The sequence below is a fragment of the Theropithecus gelada genome, chromosome 1 (genome assembly GCF_003255815.1).
Source record: "Theropithecus gelada isolate Dixy chromosome 1, Tgel_1.0, whole genome shotgun sequence".
NCBI lineage: Eukaryota > Metazoa > Chordata > Mammalia > Primates > Cercopithecidae > Theropithecus > Theropithecus gelada.
Genome location: NC_037668.1, coordinates 47,241,305 through 47,260,674, shown reverse-complemented (window position 1 = coordinate 47,260,674; position 19,370 = coordinate 47,241,305). Strand labels below are relative to the sequence as shown.

The following is a 19,370-nucleotide window of genomic DNA, read 5'->3' as shown; positions in this document are numbered from 1 at the left end:
CTGCTGAAAACAGGACAAGAGCAATTCACAAGATAGAAACTGAATTATCTAAATTCTGGGGGTCTTTGACCTTTGAACTTTCTTTTTCCTCTACTGGGGATACTGTCTGGAAGCATTCAGAATGGTTCAGCATGTGGTAGTACCATCATAGGCTTCCCTTCAATAGCCTCAAAAAAACTAGGCTATCCCGAACCCCTAGAGTAGAATTGTTTACCCTTATACCAGTGATATGGTTTGGCTGTGGGTCCCCACCCAAATCTCACGTGGTGTTGTGATCCCCATGTGTTAATGCCAGGAGAGGCCTGGTGGGAGGTGATTGGTGATTGGATTATAGTGATAGATTTCCTCATGCTGTTCTCGTGATAGTGAGTGAGTTCTCACGAGATCTGGTTGCTTAAAGGTGTGACACACTTCCCCTTCACTCTCTCTCCTGCTCCACCATGGGAAGACAAGCTTGCTTCCCCTTCACCTTCCACCATGATTGTAAGTTTCCTGAGACCTCTCAGTCATGCTTCCTGTTATGCCTGCGGAACCTGAGTCAATTAAACCTCTTTTCTTCATAAATTACCCAGTCTCAGCTAGGTCTTTCTAGCAGTGTGAAAATGGACTAATACAACCAAGAAGGCTGGGAGGGCACCTAAACCTGCATGTGGCGTGTGCCCAGGCAGACTTCGAGAGGTTATATATTTTTGAGATGGAGTCTCACTCTTGTTGCCCAGGCTGGAGTACAGTGGTGCAATCTCGGCTCACTGCAACCTCCTTCTCCCAGGTTCAAGTGATTCTCCTGCCTCAGCCTCCCAAGAAGCTGGGATTACAGGCATGTGCCACCACCCCGGGATAATTTTTGTGTTTTTAATAGAGACTGGGTTTTGCCATGTTGGCCAGCCTGGTCTCAAACTGCTGGCCTCAAGCAATTCGGCCGGGCGCGGTGGCTCAAGCCTGTAATCCCAGCACTTTGGGAGGCCGAGACGGGCGGATCACGAGGTCAGGAGATCGAGACCATCCTGGCTAACACGGTGAAACCCTGTCTCTACTAAAAAATACAAAAAACTAGCCGGGCGCGGTGGTGGGCGCCTGTAGTCCCAGCTACTCGGGAGACTGAGGCAGGAGAATGGCATGAACCCGGGAGGCGGAGCTTGCAGTGAGCTGAGATCCGGCCACTGCACTCCAGCCTGGGCGGCAAAGCGAGACTCCGTCTCAAAAAAAAAAAAAAAAAAAAAGCAATCCGCCCACCTTGGCCTCCCAAAGTGCTGTGAATACCGGTGTGAGCCACTGCACTCAGTTGCCAGACTCTGTAAACAGATCTTTTGCGAACTAATAGAGTGAGATCTCACTCATCACCAAGAGGAGGGCACCAAGCCATTTATGAAGGATCCACCCCCATGACCCAAACACCTCCCACCAGGCCCCACATCACATTTCAGCATGAAATCTGGAGGGGACAAACATCCAAAGCATTTCAAAGAGGGAACAGCAAGGCCAGTGTGGCTGGAGCAGAGAATGAAGGGAAGGTCAGGCAGGGCTTCGAGATCATTGCAATGACTTCGGCTTTGACTCCATGAGAGATGGGTCCCCTGGGAGGTTTTTAAGCACAAAGGTGACATGATCTGACTTTACTGCAGTGTAATGTATGTACCACAAGACCCACCCATTTTAAATGCACAATTTAATGACTTTTAGGAAATATACAGAGCTGTGCAATCATCACCAAACCCAATTTTAGAACATTTCCATCACCCCAAAAAGACATCTCATGCCTATGACTTACAATGTAAAGGGATCAGCTGGGCTCCTGTGTTAAAAATAGCAATAAGAGGTAGAAGCAAAGAAAGTGTTGGAAAGAGACATTTTTTTCACGGCACATGTGAATGACAATAAGTTCTAAGAGCTGAGGGGTAAAGACATGACTGATGAAGCTTTTGCAACTGCTGCAGGTTTGGAACTGCCTTAATGCCAAAGTTATAATAGGATGAAAGGCCTTCAGCTCTCACAGTGAAAATAGGATATTAATAACTTAGCGAGAACTGTTTAAAAATGAGAAATGCAAGTATAAATGCTCTACATGTCTATGACTTGACTCCTGAACTTGAAGTTAATCCCTGCCCTCTTTTACATAAAAAGTCTGAATATTTCTAAAGCTATATAGGGCTCTCTTAATGCCTTGAAAATTCACAAGAAAAAAAGCTGACAGTAGCAGTAGGAATAAATCCCAAACATGTTTCAGCAAACACTCATTGTCCCTGCAGTAAAAGGGCAGTGAGGTCTTCTCATGTCCATTATTACTGAAATGTTTAAATCTCAGTTTCTTTTGTTGGTCTTGAAAACTGGGGACATTCTACGCTGAATCCACATGATGATCTGAAGGATTTTCTGTCCCTGTAGAAGGGACTTGCTTGACACTACAAGTGGTACCTGGGCCAGATGCAGTAGCTCACTCCTGTAAATCCCAGCACTTTAGGAGGCTAAGGTGGGAGGATTACCTGAGTCCAGCAGTTTGAGACCAGCCTGGGCAACATAGCAAGACCTCATCTCTACTAAAATTTAAAAAATCAGCCAGGTGTGATGACAGACACCTGTAGTCCCAGCTACTTAGGAGGCAGAGGCAGGAGAATCACTTGAGCCTGTGAGATCGAGCCTGCAGATTGCGCCACAGCACTCCAGCCTGGGCTACAGAGGGAGACCCTGTCTCAAAAAAGAAAAATTAAAAAGTGGTACCTGAGTGAGGATTTTCCATAGTTTACCTGGAAGGCTGAATTCTTCTAGTATTATAAGGTTTTGAACCCAACAGTGGATTTTGACTTTTTTTTTTTTTTCCTTTCCAGCAGCTATGACAGCAGCCAGTATTGTCTTTTTCCTAACCTAAATAGGTTTCCCCTCCTGCACCATCCCATTCTAGGAACAGTCAGGTGGTAATGGGCTCTGACTGCCTATCCACATCTACCTTGGGTGGGTCTAAGGCAAGCTTGTCCAACCAGTGGCCTGCTGGCCACATGCTACCCAGGATAGCTTTGAATGCAGCTCAACACAAATTACTAAACTTTCTTAAAACATTCTGAGTTTTTTTGCAATTCTTTTTTTTTATTTATTTTTTATCTCATCGACTATTGTTAGTGTTAGTATATTTTTATTTATTTGTTTGCTTGTTTATTTATTTTTGAGATGGAGTCTGTCTCCATCGCCCAGGTTGGAGTACAGTAGTGCCATCTTGGCTCACTGCAATCTCCGCCTCCTGGGTTCAAGCGATTCCCCTGCCTCAGCCTCCTGAGTAGCTGGGATTACAAGCGTCCACCACCACACCTGGCTAATTTTTGTGTTTTTTGTAGAGACAGGGTTTCGCCATGTTGGCCAGGCTGGTCTCAAACTCCTGACCTCAGGTGATCCACCCACCTCGGCCTCCCAAAGTGCTGGGATTACAGGCGTGAGCCACGGTGCCCGCCTAGTGTTAGTGTATTTTATGTGTGGCTCAAGACAATTCGTCTTCCAGTGTGGCCCACGGAAGCCAAAAGATTGGACGCCCCTGGTCTAAGGTGGTTCTTGCCAACCGCCCTTAGCTAACACCATGCATTGCTGAGAGCCTGCCACATAGCTTATCTCCAGGTCAGCGGCCACGCAGAGAGCAAATCTTTAAAATCTAAGGGTACATCTGGGCGTGGCAGTGGTCTAAGGAGGAAAGGGGGAGAGGCCCAGCTAGGTAGCTGCCAGCCCAGCTTCAGAGATGGGTAAATGTGTTGCCAGCTTGGTTTGTCCGTGCTCAGGACTATTTTCTGGGGTTCAAACTAGGAGTCTCAGTTCAAGGTCACAGGCAGCTCCCTTTTTAGGTTTTCTGACAGCTGTCCGTGGATCCTGACTGTGGCTCACGAATGCTGCTATTACCACCGCTGGCCACAAGGGGTCCCAGCCCTGCAGGCAGCCGCACCAAGGCTCAAAAAGCAGCCCCAGACTCTGCCCGGCAGAGAAGGCGCCCTGAATGGCCGGCCCCCAGAGAAAGCTGTTGAGCTCATGGTTATCCCTGGGTCCACAACCATTTGGCACTGTGGGAGCAATGATAACCCGCATATGATCACTGTGCACGTTGTTATCGCAGACAGCAGAGAGAAAGACCCCAGGGACCAGCAGCTCTGCGTTCTGGTCCCAGGCTTATTCTGATTGGCTGTGTGACCTTGGGCAAGCCCCATCCCGTCTCTGACCCTGTTTCCTCGTTTTCCAAGGGAAATCGTGTTGATCTCTAAGGGTCTTTTCAGCAACAGCCTTGCCAACAATAAAAGCACCTGAAATATCCCTAATATTGGAGGGGTATCTGAGCCATCCTTGCTATTCACCACAAACTGTCAGCTTAACTGAAGTTTTAAATTCTTCTGCCAGATTATCATTGTCCTGGAAACAAAAGGAGCAAAGTCAGAATTCTGTGCTATGGAGTCTTTTAACCTCAGAGCCAGAGGGGAACTCAGAGAGCTTGCTACTACAAGGGTTTTCAAACTCTTATCAGCCTGGAACCCTGAATTCAGACAAACTCTGACATGGAAGCCCAAATGGAACTTCGTAGGTGGTGGAGAGAGACCTGGGTTCCAACTCAGGCTGTGTTGGAACTTATTAGCCATGTGATCTTGCAGATACTTTTGGTTTTCCTTAACTCTAAAATGGGGATAATGAGACTGGGCACGGTGGCTCTCGCCTGTAATCCCAGTACTTTGGGAGGCCAAGGCAGGTGGATCACCTGAGGTGAGGAGTTTGAGACCAGCCTAGCCAACATGGTGAAACCCCATCTCTACTAAAAATACAAAAAAGTAGCTGGGTGTGGTGGCAGGTGCCTGTAGTCCCAGCTACTCGGGAGGCTGAGGCAGGAGAATCGCTTGAACCCGGGAGGCGGAGGTTGCAGTGAGCTGAGATCGTGCCACTGCACTCCAGCCTAGGCAACAAAGTGAGACTCCATCTCAAAATATATAAATATAAATAAATAAATAAATAAATAAATAAAATGGGGTATTGATCCTTTGAAGGAATAGATTAAGCATATAAGAGGCTTGGCTCAGGTTCTGGACCTCGGTAGAAGCCTCCATGCCTATCCATGCATGTGTTTGCATTTGCATGTGTGTACATGCACATATGCACATGATTCACGTGTGTGCATGTGTATGTGTGTGACATTCATCTCCTCCACTGCTGTTGGAGAGTCCCTCCCAACACCCACTGTGACCAGGGACACTGACAGCCTTTTCTGGGGTCTTTTGCCAGATTGCCAAGGGATCATTGAGGATGTCGTCCTGCTGGGTGCACCTGTGGAGGGAGAAGCGAAGCACTGGGAGCCTTTCCGGAAGGTGGTGTCCGGGAGGATCATCAACGGCTACTGCAGGTCTGTCCAGACCTCGTGCCAGCGGGGAAGTAGCAATGCTTACTGAGCACTTAGCATGCACACGCTCTGTGTTGGGGACACATATTCGAGACCTAATCCCTGTCCTGGAAGATCCCAAGAACTGGCCGGGCACCGGCCCTGTTAGGAGCAGGCCCTGGTCTGTTGATCTGATCTGGGAAGCATCCCCCCAGTAGGATGATGGACAGCAGGGGGCATTCTGAGAAGATGTTTGTGTATCAGGCCTGAGAGCAGCAGGATGACAGTAGAGGCTGGGGCAGCTTGGCCTGGTTGGAGCTGGGGGAAGGGACATGGGCGAGTGGGCCACAGGGAGGTCTTTGAACGAGGTCTAAGAGGCGTCTATGTTAGTCTTTGGCGGTAGAAGGAGGGACTGGAGGGGCCTAGGCTGAGCTTTCTGAGTGCTGCCTTGGAGGAAGGGCAGGGTGCTAGAACAGGAGGCATGCAGGAACCTGTACCCAAACAGGGTGACAGACCCTCCAGCCAGAGGAGGGGCCCCCTGAAGGCTGGCAGCCACAGGGCTAGAAAGGAAGCAACCCTTGTTTGGGGTTTGAGAAGGAGGACCTGCGGGGTTTCAGCCAAAGCTGTGACTCAGACTTTGGGGCAGGGGGAGGATGAAACCCAAAACGGAGCCCTCTAAGATTGGCCTGAGAAGAAGCCCTGTCCATCCAGCCTCTGGATGAAGCAAAGGTGTTTTCAGAGCAGCAATGTTTAAGGCTCATGATTCGGAAGCACACAGGCCTGGCTTCTAACGCCCACCTTCATTTCTTCATCAGTAAAAGAGGGATACTGGTAGCAACTGCCCTCAGAGTTGTGAGGATGCTTGAAGGATTTACAGAGCTGTACATGTGTGCGTGTTTACATGTGTGTATCTACACACGTGCACGATTGTCCATGTTCACATGTGTGTATGTGTGTGCATGGTACATACATGCTTTGTGAATGACAGATAATGTCACCATTTTTTTCATTCATCATCATCAATCACTTGGGATATTCATTCAGTAAATTCAGTGAGCACCAACCTTGGGCCAGGCTGCATGGTGGGAGGCTGAGGCAGGACAATCGCTTGAACCAGGAGGTGGAGGTTGCAGTGAGCCGAGATCACACCACTGTACTCCAGCGTGGGCCACAAGAGCGAGACTCCATCTCAAAAAATATATATATAAAAAATAAGAAAAAGATAAAGAATGGACAAAGACTTTGATGTGAGATAGTCCTAGGTTAAAATCTTGCCTCTGCCGTTTGAGTGGGTTTAGACAAACAACTTCCCTGAATTCAGCGTCCCCACCTATAAAATAGGAATAATAGTCCCTCCTGTGTAGAGGTTCTGGGAAAATTAAATGATGTTATAAAGCAGAACTGGCACTTAGTAGGTGCCCAATAAATGATAACAGTTACAATGTTTATTACTTGGCATACTCACATAGCACATGATTTTTTAGTACTTTTTATAAACAGCAAAGGGAAAGAATTAAAATTGCATGTGTGCAGGGGGAACGCAGCAAAATCTTATTAAACCCATCTGTTCTGTTGAGAACCTGAGGCGCATACACTTGGTTTTCAATTATTTTGTGAGACCCTGGGCCATCTCTTTATGGAGAGAAAGGAGGAGGAGGAGGAGAAGGAAGAAGAAAGGGAAGGAGGGAAAGAGAGAGAGAGTGTAGATCAAAACAACTGTAGTTCCTTGGTTAAATTAAGCATCAGCCAGGAGTTCAGATTCTTGGTCTCCAAAGGCCTTTTAGTTGCTGTGAACTTAAACATGGAGGATGAGAGGGAAGTGGATTCAGGCCAACACTACCCAACTACACAAGTTTACTCATGTGTAATTGACATTAATAAAGCTCTTTGTAAATCCACTCCCTTACCTGGGCTATTCACGAACCTTCTGGAAGCTAGCTGGGGTGATGGCACTGCCGCCTGTCACATCCCTGAGGAAGTGAAGCTCTGAGAGGGGCAAGTGACTTGCCCAGGGTCTCACAGGCAGACCCAGGATATGAGCTCAGGCCTGTCTCATCCCCCCATGAGATGGCTGCATTCTGAGTCCTCAGGAGGGCTCCTTGTAGCCCAGGGACACGAGGCCACTCCTTCTGAGGAGGGGATGACAGAAGAAGGAGCAGGGAGGACCCCTGCCCACAGATGGCTGGAGGCCTGGTGAGTGAGCCATGTCTGCCTTCAGCAGGTGGCGGTTGTTCAGCCTGGGGTTTGCATATCAGCATTGCCCTGAGGACCTGGGAGAGAGTGGCAGTGAGTTCCTGGTTCAGCTCAGGATACAGGGATGACTAAGGCACAGGCCTGCCCTCAGGGAGCTCTCTGCTTTTCTAGAAAAGGGGAAACACAGGAGGATGTGTGGCAAACATCATAAAAGGAACAAGTACCAGGCACACAAGGGGTGAATGATTAATCGTTTCGGATGGAGGATGGGCGCAGTAGCTCGCACCTATAATTCCCGCACCTTGGGAGGCCGAGGCAGAAGGATCGCTTGAGCCCAGGAAGGAGTTCAAGACCAGCCTGAAAACATGGCAAAACCTGTCTCTACAAAAAAATACAAAAATTAGCCAGGCATGGTGGCGCACACCTGTAGTCCCAGCTACTTGGGAAGCTGAGGTAGGAGGATGGCTTGACCCTGGAGGCAGAGGTTGCAGTGAGCCAAGATCGTGCGACTGCACTCCAGCCTGGGCAACAGATCAACACTATGTCTCAAAAAAAAAAAAAAAATACAAAAGTTAACCATGCATGGTGGCTCCTGTAGTCCCAGCTACTTGGGAGGCTGAGGTGGGAGGATGGCTTGACCCTAGGAGACAGAGGCTGCAGTGAGCCAAGATCGTGCCACTGCACTCCAGCCTGGGCAACAGAGTGATACTGTGTCTCAAAAACAAAAACAAACAAACAAAAAAATACAAAAATTAGCCAGGCATGGTGGTGCACACCTGTAGTCCCAGCTACTTGGTAGGCTGAAGTGGGAGGATGGCTTGAGCCCAGGAGGCAGAGGCTGCAATGAACCAAGATTGTGCCACTGCACTCCAGCCTGAGCAACAGAGTTAAGACCCTGTCTCAAAACATACATATATATAGTAGTGGGTGGAGAGGCCCAGGGACACTCCCTAGAGGAGGGGATGTCCAAGGTGAATCTTGAAAGAATGGATATAGGAACCCATCAGAGACTGGAAGCACAGACTGAGCTGGAGAGAGGCGGCACAGCACACACAGGTCCAGCGCAGGCACTAATAGTCATGACTGAGGCTCCCTGAGCACCTGTGTGTACATGTCCCGCCTCAGTTAATGCTCCCACCAATGCTGGGAGCTAAGATACCCTGAGGAGGCTGAGGCTCAGAAAGGTCAAGCAACCTGTCCAAGGTCACACAGCTCGTAATTGACAAGGCAGGAATTGAACCTGGCTCTGTGTGGTCCGGAGCTGGGTGGAGAAGGTCTTGAATGCCAGTGAAGGCCTGTGGTTTGCTCAGCGCAGCGAGAGGGTACAGAACCTTCTAATCTGTGTTCCTGCTCTGCCCCTACGTGTGTGTAAATACATGTAATTCACATTTTAACTACAATGTTGTCATAATTACAACAGAAATAATTTTGGAGGAACGATGTTGTCTTTGCTCATTTACACCCAGTGGTATTGGAAACATTTCCCGACCATCCTCATATCCAGTATTTGATGCACTGGATTCTTACGAATAGTTCAATAAAACAGCTTGAATGGATCTCCCTTTTCTCCCTCTAGCCATCCTTTTTTGTTTGTTTGTTTGTTTGTTTTTCGGGACAAGGTCTCACTCTGTTGCCCAGGCTGAAGTGCAGTGGCACAACCAGGGCTTACTGCAGCCTCAACTGCCTTAGGCTTAGATGATCCTCCTGCCTCAGCCTCCCAAGTAGCTGGGACTGTAGGCACACACCACCACACCTAGCTAATTTTTGTGTGTTTTGTAGAGATGGGCTCTCCCTATGTTGCCGAGGCTGGTCTCAAATGCCTGGGCCCAAGCAATCCTCCCACCTCAACCTCCCAAAGTGCTGGGATTACAGGCGTGAGCCACTGCCCCCTGCAACCATCCATTCTTAGACAGTGCTTCTTGGGCCCTCAATATTAAGATAATCATCAGGACCTGAAAGCATTGGTCTCTGGAGAGACTGAAGGAATTTTCTAGATGAGAAAACCCAGAGGCAATGGAGAGCCATGGTCTGCTTCTGAGGGAGCACAGTGGTCAGATGGGTGTTTTAGGAAGACTCCAGTGGCTCAAGGTAGGTGAGGCCAGGAGCAGGGAGTAGGGTGAGGAGGCTGTTGCATTCATCTGTGGGGCGGGGAGGGAGGATTGCCTACTCTCAGAGCTGGACCACAAGGGACAGGTATTGGAGGGGAGAGGGGAGGAAGAATTGGGAGGACTGATACGTTGGCCGTAGGGAAGAGGCACCCAAGACATTGGTTTCTACTTGAAGGACTGGGCAGATGACAGTGGGGAAGGAGTTAGGGATGGATGAGCTCCCTTCAGGACACAGCAGGAGAGTCTGTAGAGGACTCCTCAACTCAGGGACTCAGTCCTCCTGGGGGTCTTCAGAGTGGTACCCACTCACAAACCCACGTGTTCAGAGACCACAGAGGGTCAGAACTTGGAAGAACCCAGAGAGCACCACCACACCCTGTGTCCCGGACAGGTGGAGGACTTGCCTGTGGTCACACAGCAGGGCACATAGACAGGGCCGCCAGGACTCCAGTCCCGGCCTCCTATCTCTCAGCCGTTCTTACCCCCCTGCAGTGAGGGGGGGCCTTCTTTAAGATGAACAAGTGTGCAAAAATAACGCCATGCAAACCAGAGTCAGAATTAGTCCACATAGAAGACAGCAGGATGGACTGAGTTGGATCCGAGTCTGGGGTGCAGAGGGGAGAACAGAAGCTTGCCTGTGCACAGACTTGCTTGGTGGCAAGGCCCAAGGGCATGGCTCTGTGATGGCCCAGCTGCATCCCAAGACAGTTCAGGGGTTTGCGAGGGAAGGCTGCCTCAGGGGTCCCTCAGACCATGTCCTCTGTAGACAGTACTCATTGCACCTGAAGCAATGGGCAGCAGAGGGTCCAAGGTCATTTCTTCTGGATAGTGTAGGGGCAGTGTTTGGCTGGGGCCAGGTTCACAGAGTGGGGTCACAGCACCCCTGAAAGTAGAGGAATGTTCCCAGCGCTGTGACTGCCTGGACAACCACCCTCGCCTCCTCTGCTGCCTGAGGGCAGGGAGAAAGAAGCTGCAGCCTGGGCTGAGCCTGTCCCGGGAAGGCCAAGCTGGTCCCTCCGGCTCACCTAGACCCCAGAGCTCCTCCCCTCCTCACAGGCAGACCTTCTCTGCCTTTCTTTTTCCAGGGAGCCCTGACAAGCCACCTTTCCCGAGCTAGGAGTAGCTCTCCTGAGCCACATGCTGACTTTTTGAGAACTTTATCCAGATTCCTCATTCATTCAGCAGATATTCCTCCATTGCATGCCGGACACTGTTCTTAGCTCTGGAGACCCAGCTGGGAACAAAGCAACAGCCTTCATAGAGCTACCTGGTGCTTGTGCATAGCCCTGCGCACCATGCCTGGCACCCAGGCCAGGCTCCAAAAGCATCAGCTGTGGCTGCTTCCTCTTCCGTCTCCACCGTGCAATCAGGGACCCTGTTTTCCCGCGGAAGCTCCAGTCCCACTCTGCTTCCCAGGAGGCAGCCTGGCCCGTCCTGTCCTCGGGCTGTCCAAGGCTGGTGCTAACGTTCACATGCTTCTCTGCCCTCCCGCAGAGGAGACTGGCTGCTGAGTTTCGTGTACCGCACGTCCTCGGTGCAGCTCCGTGTCGCCGGCCTACAGCCCGTGCTGCTGCAGGACAGGAGGGTGGAGAATGTGGACTTGACCTCTGTGGTGAGTGTTGGCCTGTCCCTCCTGGGGCTTTGCATTTGCTTAGTTGCTCCAGCCCAGCCACCCCTGTCCCCTGAAGACAGTGGCCCCAACCTGTTCCATGCCACAGGAGATAGAGCATAAGAATTTATTTGGAGCCAGGTGCAGTGGCTCATGCCTGTAATCCCGGCACTTTGGGAAGCCCAGGAGGGCAGATCCCTTGAGCCCAGGAATTCGAGACCAGCCTGGGCAACATATCAAAACCCCATTTCTATAAACATTTTTTAAATTAGCTGGGCATGGTGGTGTGTGCCTATAGTCCCAGCTTCTCGGGAGGCTGAGGTGGGAGGATCACTTGAGCCTAGGAGATCCAGGCTGCAGGGAGCCATGATCGTGCCATTGTATTGCAACCTGGGCGTCAGAGCACAACCCTGTCTCTAAAAAGCAAAAACACACACAGATATACAACTAGCAATTAACAGGACCAGGATTGGATTTGAATCTCCAGAGCCCTCACTCTTGCTCCTGTATTACTGCTGTTCCCCACTCCTGAGTACCCCCCGCCCACCCAGGGCTCCCCAACAGCCCCATATCAGCTCACTAGTCAGGACTGTATGTTTCTGTGAGAAGCAGCTGGAGCAAGCAGAGGACACAGGTAGAGGGCTTTAGGCTAGACCAAAAGCAGAAGCAGCTGCCTGCCAGGCTGTGGAAGGATGGGATGCAGAGCAGGACATCTGGGGAATGTCTTTAAAATGCAGAGCCCAGGGCTCCACTGCCCAAAACTTCTACATCACCTCTAGGGGCAGAGCCATGAGTCCACATTTTAAACCTACTCCCTGAGAGTTCCCATGCAGCTAAAACTAGGCTGGGGTGCAGGGGCAGATCGTCAGAAAGAATTCTTACAGGGAATGGGGTGAGAGGGCACCTGCTGGGCAGCCACGCAAGCCCAACTTGAATTTCTTTTCTTTTTTTAATCTTTCTTTCTTTTTTTTTTTTTTTTTTTTTTTTTTTTTTTGAGCTGAGGTCTCACTCTGTTGCCCAGGCAGGAGTGCAGTGGCTTGATCTCAGCTCACTGCAACCTCCGCCTTCTGGGCTCAAGCAATCCTCCCACCTGAACCTCTCTAGTAGCTGGGAATACAGGCACGCATCACCACACCTGGCTAATTTTTGTATTGTCAGTAGAGACAGGGTTTCACCATGTTGGCCAGGCTAGTCTTGAACTCCTGACCACAGGTGATCCATCCGCCTCAGCCTCTCAAAGTACTGGGATAATAAGTGTGAATCACTGCACCTGGCCTCTTTTCTTTTCCTTTTTTTTTTTTTTTTTTTCTTTTGGGACGGAGCCTTACTCTGTCACCGAGGCTGGAGTGCAATGGCACGATTTTGGCTCACTGCAACCTCTGCCTTCTGGGTTCAAGTGATTCTCCTGCCTCAGCCTCCCTAGTAGCTTGGATTACAGGTGCCCACCAGTACACCTGGCTAAGTTTTGTATTTTTAGTAGAAATGGGGTTTCACCATGTTAGTCAGGCTGGTCTTGAACTCCTGACCTCAGGTGATCTGCCTGCATCAACTTCCCAAAGTGCTGAGATGACAGGCGTGAGTCACCACATCCAGCCGTTTTTTTTTTGTTTGTTTGTTTGTTTGTTTTTTGAGATGGGGTCTTGCTCTGTTGCCCTGGCTGGAGTGCAGTGGTGCAATCACAGCTCACTGCAACCTCTGCCTCCCAGGCTCAGGTGATCCTCCTGCCCCAGCCTCCTGAGTAGCTGGGACCACAGGTGTACACCACCACATCTAGCTAATTTTTTGTATCTTTGGTAGAAACGAGATTTCACCATGTTGTCCCGGCTGGTTTTGAACTCCTGAGCTCAAGCAATCGACCTACCTTGGCCTCCCAGAGTGCTGGGATTACAGGCGTGAGCCACTGCGCCCAAACAGCTTGAGTTTTTTTAGACTTGAAAGAACCTAGTTCACCTGCCACATGCTATCCTAGGGAGTTAATAGCTTCCCGTGTGGACACTCACGCTATGCCCAGCTCTGCCCTAAGCCTTTTATTTATTTATTTATATTTTTGAGATGGAGTTTCACTCTTGTCTCCCAGGCTGGAGTGCAATGGCGTGATGTTGGCTCACTGCAGCCTCTGCCTCTCAGGTTTAAGCGATTCTCCTGCCTCAGCCTGTCTAATAGCTGGGATTACAGGTGCCCCCCCCCCACCACGCCCAGCTAATTTTTTTTGTTTGGTTGGTTGGTTTTTTTTTTGGTATTTTTAATAGAGATGAGGTTTCGTCATGTTAGTCAGGCTGTTCTCGAACTCCTGACCTCAGGTGATCTGCCCACCTTGGCCTCCCAAAGTGCTGGGGTTACAGGCATGAGCCACCACACCCAGCCTGCCCTAAGCCTTTTACAGACATTACTGTCCCCATTGTGCAGACAAGGTCACTGAGGCTTACAGACATTCCAGGGTCACACCACTGAAACATAGCAAAGCAGGACTCAAACCCAGGTCTGAAGCCAGTAGTTGTAGCCCTAGCCCAGGTAGATATGAGAAATAGTGGGAGACGTGCCCCACAGGGGGAAGGGCAAAGAGGGGTTGGCAGTGGGCAGGAATAAGCTGTAACTACAAGCACAAGCCAACTTCAGCCAGTAAAAACCTTTGCAATGTCAGGGGACCCTGAGAACAAAATCTCTGGTTTCTAGTTATTATGTTGTTGGCTGCCATTTATCAAGTGCCAAGTCCTTCCCAAGTGTAACCCAGTGTATTAGTCCGTTTTCACAGTGCTGATAAAGACATACCCAAGATTGGGTAATTTATAAAGAAAAAGAGGTTTAATGGACTCAGTTTCACATGGCTGGGGAGGCCTCACAATCATGACAGAAGGCAAAAGGCACGTCTTCCATGGTGGCAGGCAAGAGAGAATGAGAACCAAGTGAAAGGGGTTTCCCCTTATAAAACCACCAGCTCTCAGGAGACGTATTCACTACCCCGAGAACAGTATGGGAGAAACCACCCCCAAGATTCAATTATCTCCCACTGGGTCCTCCCACAACACATGGGATTTATGGGAGTACAATTCAAGATGAGATTGGAGTGGGGACACAGCTAAACCATATCACCCAGTTTCCACTAATGGTCGTTTGAGCAGCTCCTTCCTGCAGACAGACTAGACTTCTTTCTGGGCATCTAAAAATTCCCTGGCTTGAGGGGCACTCTGGCTTCCCCATTCAGCATCAGCAGCTGCCTGTTCTGACCACTCTACCACTGTGTCTCAATGGCCAATGAAGCTAGGCCCCAGACCCATCCCTGCCACCACAGTGTGGCTCACACTGGGCTGAATGTATTTTGAGACTTGACTGAGCCTTTGATAACATGGGGGAATCCTTGCGCAAAAAAACAAAATCCGAGCTTCACCAGGTGCTGCTGTCCATGAAGTCTGTCGGCCATGTCCCTGCCCAGAGGTCACCCGGGCCTCTCACCTGGCCTGACACCAGGTCACTGGGGCCAATTCATTCTCACTTGTGTCTTCACCCCTAAACTCCCAGGGCCCTGAGACACAATTCCTAACCCACCAGAGGATCACAAATGAAGCCACCCTGTGCCTTCCTAACTGGGAGCTTTAGGGACTGGGGTAGAATAAGAGGCATTTCTAGACTCATCCATTTATGAAACTGGTTGCTCCTGGTTAAAGAGTCTTCACAGGGGCCAGGTGTGGTGGCTCACGCCTGTAATCCCAGCACTTTGGGAGGCCGAGGCAGACAGATCACCAGGTCAGGAGATGAAGACCATCCTGGCTAACATGGTAAAACCCCATCTCTACTAAAAATACAAAAAATTAGCCAGGCGAGGTGGCGGGCGCCTGTAGTCCCAGCTACTCGGGAGGCTGAGGCAGGAGAATGGCATGAACCCAGGAGGCAGAGCTTGCAGTGAGCCGAGATGACACCGCTACACTCCAGCCTGGGTGACAGAGTGAGACTCTGTTTCAAAAAAAAAAAAAGAGTCTTCACAGATAGACTTGGCTCACATTCTGTAAACCTCACAACTCCCTAGAGGAGGTATTAAGCATCCCCAGATCACAGATTGGGAGACTGAGACCTGGGAGCATGGAGTCATAGCCAGAGTTGTAGGTCTGGGTTCTGAATCCAGGTTGGAAACTGTGCTGCCCACTTCCCTGTGGGAATGAGGTAAGCTGAGTCACAAGGCCAGCAAACCACAGTGACAAGAATTTTCTCTCGGCCCCTTTGCCACACTTGTAGCAGGAGCACCCCGTATACTCAGTCTGCCACACTCAGCCCCTTGCGGGAGGAAGCACATGAACGAGCAAGTATAGGGTCTGGCTGACCACTCCAAACACGACACAGGAGCAAGCTCCATGCAAGGCCTGTGGCCAGACCAGCCGTGTTGCCTCGAGTGGAACATGGCAGCACCCAGGCAGGGGTACCCGTGACCGCGAAGCCCCAGAGGGGGAGTTAGTGTGCTAATTAGCTGTTTTAGTTCCGCCATCGACAGCCCAATGGACAGTGGCGTGTTCACAGCTCAGCTGGCCCCTGGCCGCATTGCGTGGGGCAGCTGCCCTCCACTGGTGAGGGCAAAAGGCTAGTGTGACGGCCTTTCTGGGTACCCGCGCTTGGTGGATCCCGAGCTCTTGTCCAGCATCCAAGAAGAATGAGGATACGCTGACAATTGAAGAGTGAGCAAGATGGGGAGTTTTATTGAATGATGAAACAGCTTTCCACAGACAGGGGATGTGGGGGTGGTTCCCCTACCCAAAGGCAGGAAAGCCCCCACAGTGTGGCTGAATCCAGGGCTTTTATGTGCTCAGAATAGGGGAAGGGTGGGCAAACAGGAACAAAAGTTCTCACTCTGGGTCGTGGGTTTCATCTGGGACCAGCAGTCCAGTCTTTCAGCCTTCAGGCGGTTTTTTTGGTTTGAAAGTAGGGTTTCACCGGGGACCCGCCCTTATCTGCCTCGGCATTTGGCTGCCTCCTGTCACTATCAACAGGACTCAGAGATGATGCGTCCTGACCCGTGTCCAGGGCTCTCTGTCCTATTCAAGGTGCCTGCACCCTGAATGGGGTGAAGGGGAGCAGGGACTTTGTGCCTCAGCACCCCAGGAGTCTCCCTTTGCTAGAGGAATCAGAGATAAAAAGCACCTGCTGAAGAAAGTAGCTTTTAATACTGCAAAGCCCTCACAAGATCTGATTTCTCCTGGGAATGGGATATGGTAGGAAGAGCACAGCCTTTGGCACCAGAGAGGCATGGCTCTGCCACTGGTTTACTGGCTGTGTGACCTTGGGCCAGTTACTTAACCTCTCTGTGTCTCAGTGTCCTCCTCTAGGAAATGGTGGAAATGCCTAACTTCCAGGGCAGCGCATGTAAGATGCTTAGCGAATAGTAGGCCCTCCTTTAATCCTAGTCCCTCCTGGCCTGCCCCTCCCACCACCCCCGGTTTGTTTGCCTCTGGGACCAGCAGCTTTGGAGACTCCACTCCTTCCTCAGACTGTCTTCGTGGCAGCTTCCCAGTTCCTGCCTAATAATAGCTCTTTATCACATTAGGAACACATCACGAAAAACAGTGCTTTCCTCTTCTGGGTAATTAGAGGTAATTAGCACTGCCTTTGTGCTGGCCTCCTGTTTTCCTTGAAAACCAAGGGAGGTTTCATTACTGCTGTCGGGGAAATTGCTGGCCGCCCTCTGCTCCCAACAGAGACCCACAGGACCTGTCTTCTCCCTGCTGGACCAACCACACAGCAGGGCCCTTTGTGATCACCCACTGGGCTGGCCTTGTTGCAGGCAGGGCGCATCTCTGGGGCTGCCCTCCTGCCCCTCAGTCAGTCCTCACAGGGACTGCGTTACAGTGGGTGGGGGATTTGCCACCCCAGGGACCAACTCCTGAGGCTTCTGGGGTGCAGAGAGCTGGCCCACGACAAGACTCTTCATGTCGCAGAGGAAATGCTGGGTGGCCTAGAACTTAGCAAAGGCTTGGCACAAAGTAGATACTCGATAATAACCACAGTAGCCAACAGCTCACATGTTTTATGGGAATAAGTCATCTGATCCTCATAGAGGTTTGCATAGTGGTAGTAACCCATTGTACAGATGTGAAAACAGAGGCTGAAGGCGGTGCCACGGCATGTGAATGGTAGAGCCGGAGAACCTGGGCTCTTAACCACTGCCTTGGTACTGCCCTCTTTCACACATCTCTGTAGCTTCTGGTAGTGACTTCTAACCCTGCACCAATAAGCCTGTTACATGTATTATCTTATCAGAACCACACAGCCAGCCCACGTGGTATAAGTCCCTTTATTAGCCTCATTTTATACATGAGGAAATTGAGGTCCAAGAAGTGAAAGAACGTGGGCTTGGAAGGAGTCACTGAGGGAGGCAGAGGTGGGTGATGGCAGCCTCTGGGTAAGTTGGGGTGTCTTTTGAGGTAGGAAACAGGAAGGGCTGGGCCCCATTTGTACCTGCGGGGATCTGGTCACCCCCGAGCCCCCACGATGCACGGGGCTGGCTGTGGGGCACAGAGGTGAGGGAGAGGTGGTCTCTGCTTCCCTGCGCTCAGTTTATCAGGGAATGCAACCTCATGAAAATGTGATGATGACGGGTGATGAGTGCCGTCACAGGGTGTTCACAGAGGCCCCTGCCAGCACGGGAAGCCACGGAAGGCTTCTGCACGCCAGTCACATTCAGCGTGTATCCAGGCGGCTGGCAGATTCAATCAAGAGAGCCTGGGAGATGGTCAGGGGCTGAATCTTCACACAGTACCGGCCACGCCAGAACTTTCTGGTGCTGAGAAGAGACTCTTTCCCGACCCGCCTCACCCCTCTTCTCTCATCTCTCCAGCTAACTGTAAAACCAGAGCTCTGCCCAGCAACTGCTCCCCTGGGTCTTTGCAGAGGGGTGGCTCAGGGACTAGGGTTGCCTGAGACCTGGACCAACTTGTAGTCAAGGAGGGCCAGAGCTGTGTGTTCTAGGACAGCGCTCAGTGGAATTTCCATCTGGTATCAGCTGCAGCCAGTGGTACTACGAACACCTCCCTTCCTGGCCTGTTTCTACCCAGCACTGGCACCAGCGCTCTACAACATTACAAAGGTATAGGGAGGCAGTTCTTGTTTGTCCTTAGAGAGGCAGTTATCACTTGTCCCTGTGGGTGTGAAGTTGCTGCTGGCTGGAATTCAGACGTGATGGCTGGAGCTTGAGCAGCCATCTTGGGCTCCCAAATGGATCAGCCCAGCTAACTCCCTACTCTCCATCTCCCACTTCTAGGAAACTAAGGTAAGGGAACTCATATTTACAGAGTACCTCCTGGGGTACCAGGCACTGTGCTTCATGGTTTGTAATATTTCTTCCAGCAGCTCCTTTAGGTAGGTATCACGAACTCAAATTGCATAATGTCTCTTTAAAAGTGTTTGGGACAGGGCATGGTGGCTCATGCCTATAGTCCCAGCAATTTAGGAGGCTGAAGCAGGAGGATGGATCTCTTGAGCCCAGGAGTTTGAGACCAGCCTGGACAACATAAGAAGTCCCCATCTCTACATTTAAAATTTAAAAAGCCAGGTGCGGTGGCTCACACCTGTAATCCCAGCACTTTGGGAGGCCAAGGAGGGCAGATCACCTGAGGTTGGGAGTCTGAGACCAGCCTGGCCAACATGGTGAAATGCCGTCTTTACTAAAACTACAAAAATTAGCCGGGCATGGTGGTGCACATCTGTAATCCCAGCTATTTGGGAGGCTGAGGCACGCAAATAGCTTGAACCTGGGAGGCAGAGGTTGCAGTGAGCCATGATCATGGCGCTGCACTCCAGCCTGGGCAACACAGCAAGACTCCGTCTCAAAAACAAAAAAAAAAGAAAAGAAAAGAAAAAAAATTTTTTAAAGGAAAACTGTTTTGGATCATATAGGAACATAATATCAAAAGCTAGCATTCTCTGAGTTCCCATGAAGTGCTAGGCCCTTCAACTCCTTACAGCAATCATTCAAGGTCATGACTCTCATTTTACAGATGAGGAAGCTGTGGTTCAGGAAATTGTGAGGACTGGCCCAGTTACTAGTAAGAGACAGAGCCAAGGCTGGCACCCCAGCTTCTCAGAGAGTCCAAACTTAGGTTCCTTCTCAGGCCCTGCAGCCACTAAATATGCGTCCTGCTGCAGAGGGGCACTG

General features: G+C 50.5%; 1 protein-coding gene across 3 annotated transcripts in view; it reads left to right on the top strand.

Moving 5' to 3' along the window:
• The window catches only part of TMCO4 (transmembrane and coiled-coil domains 4), a 122,226-nt gene that overhangs the window by 98,404 nt on the left and 4,452 nt on the right, over positions 1-19,370 (top strand). For all 3 annotated transcript variants that reach the window (XM_025366709.1, XM_025366717.1, XM_025366727.1), the window contains 2 exons: positions 5,233-5,350; positions 11,122-11,239. In XM_025366709.1, the coding sequence (XP_025222494.1) occupies positions 5,233-5,350; positions 11,122-11,239 (236 nt within the window). The remainder of the gene's footprint in view (positions 1-5,232; positions 5,351-11,121; positions 11,240-19,370) is intronic.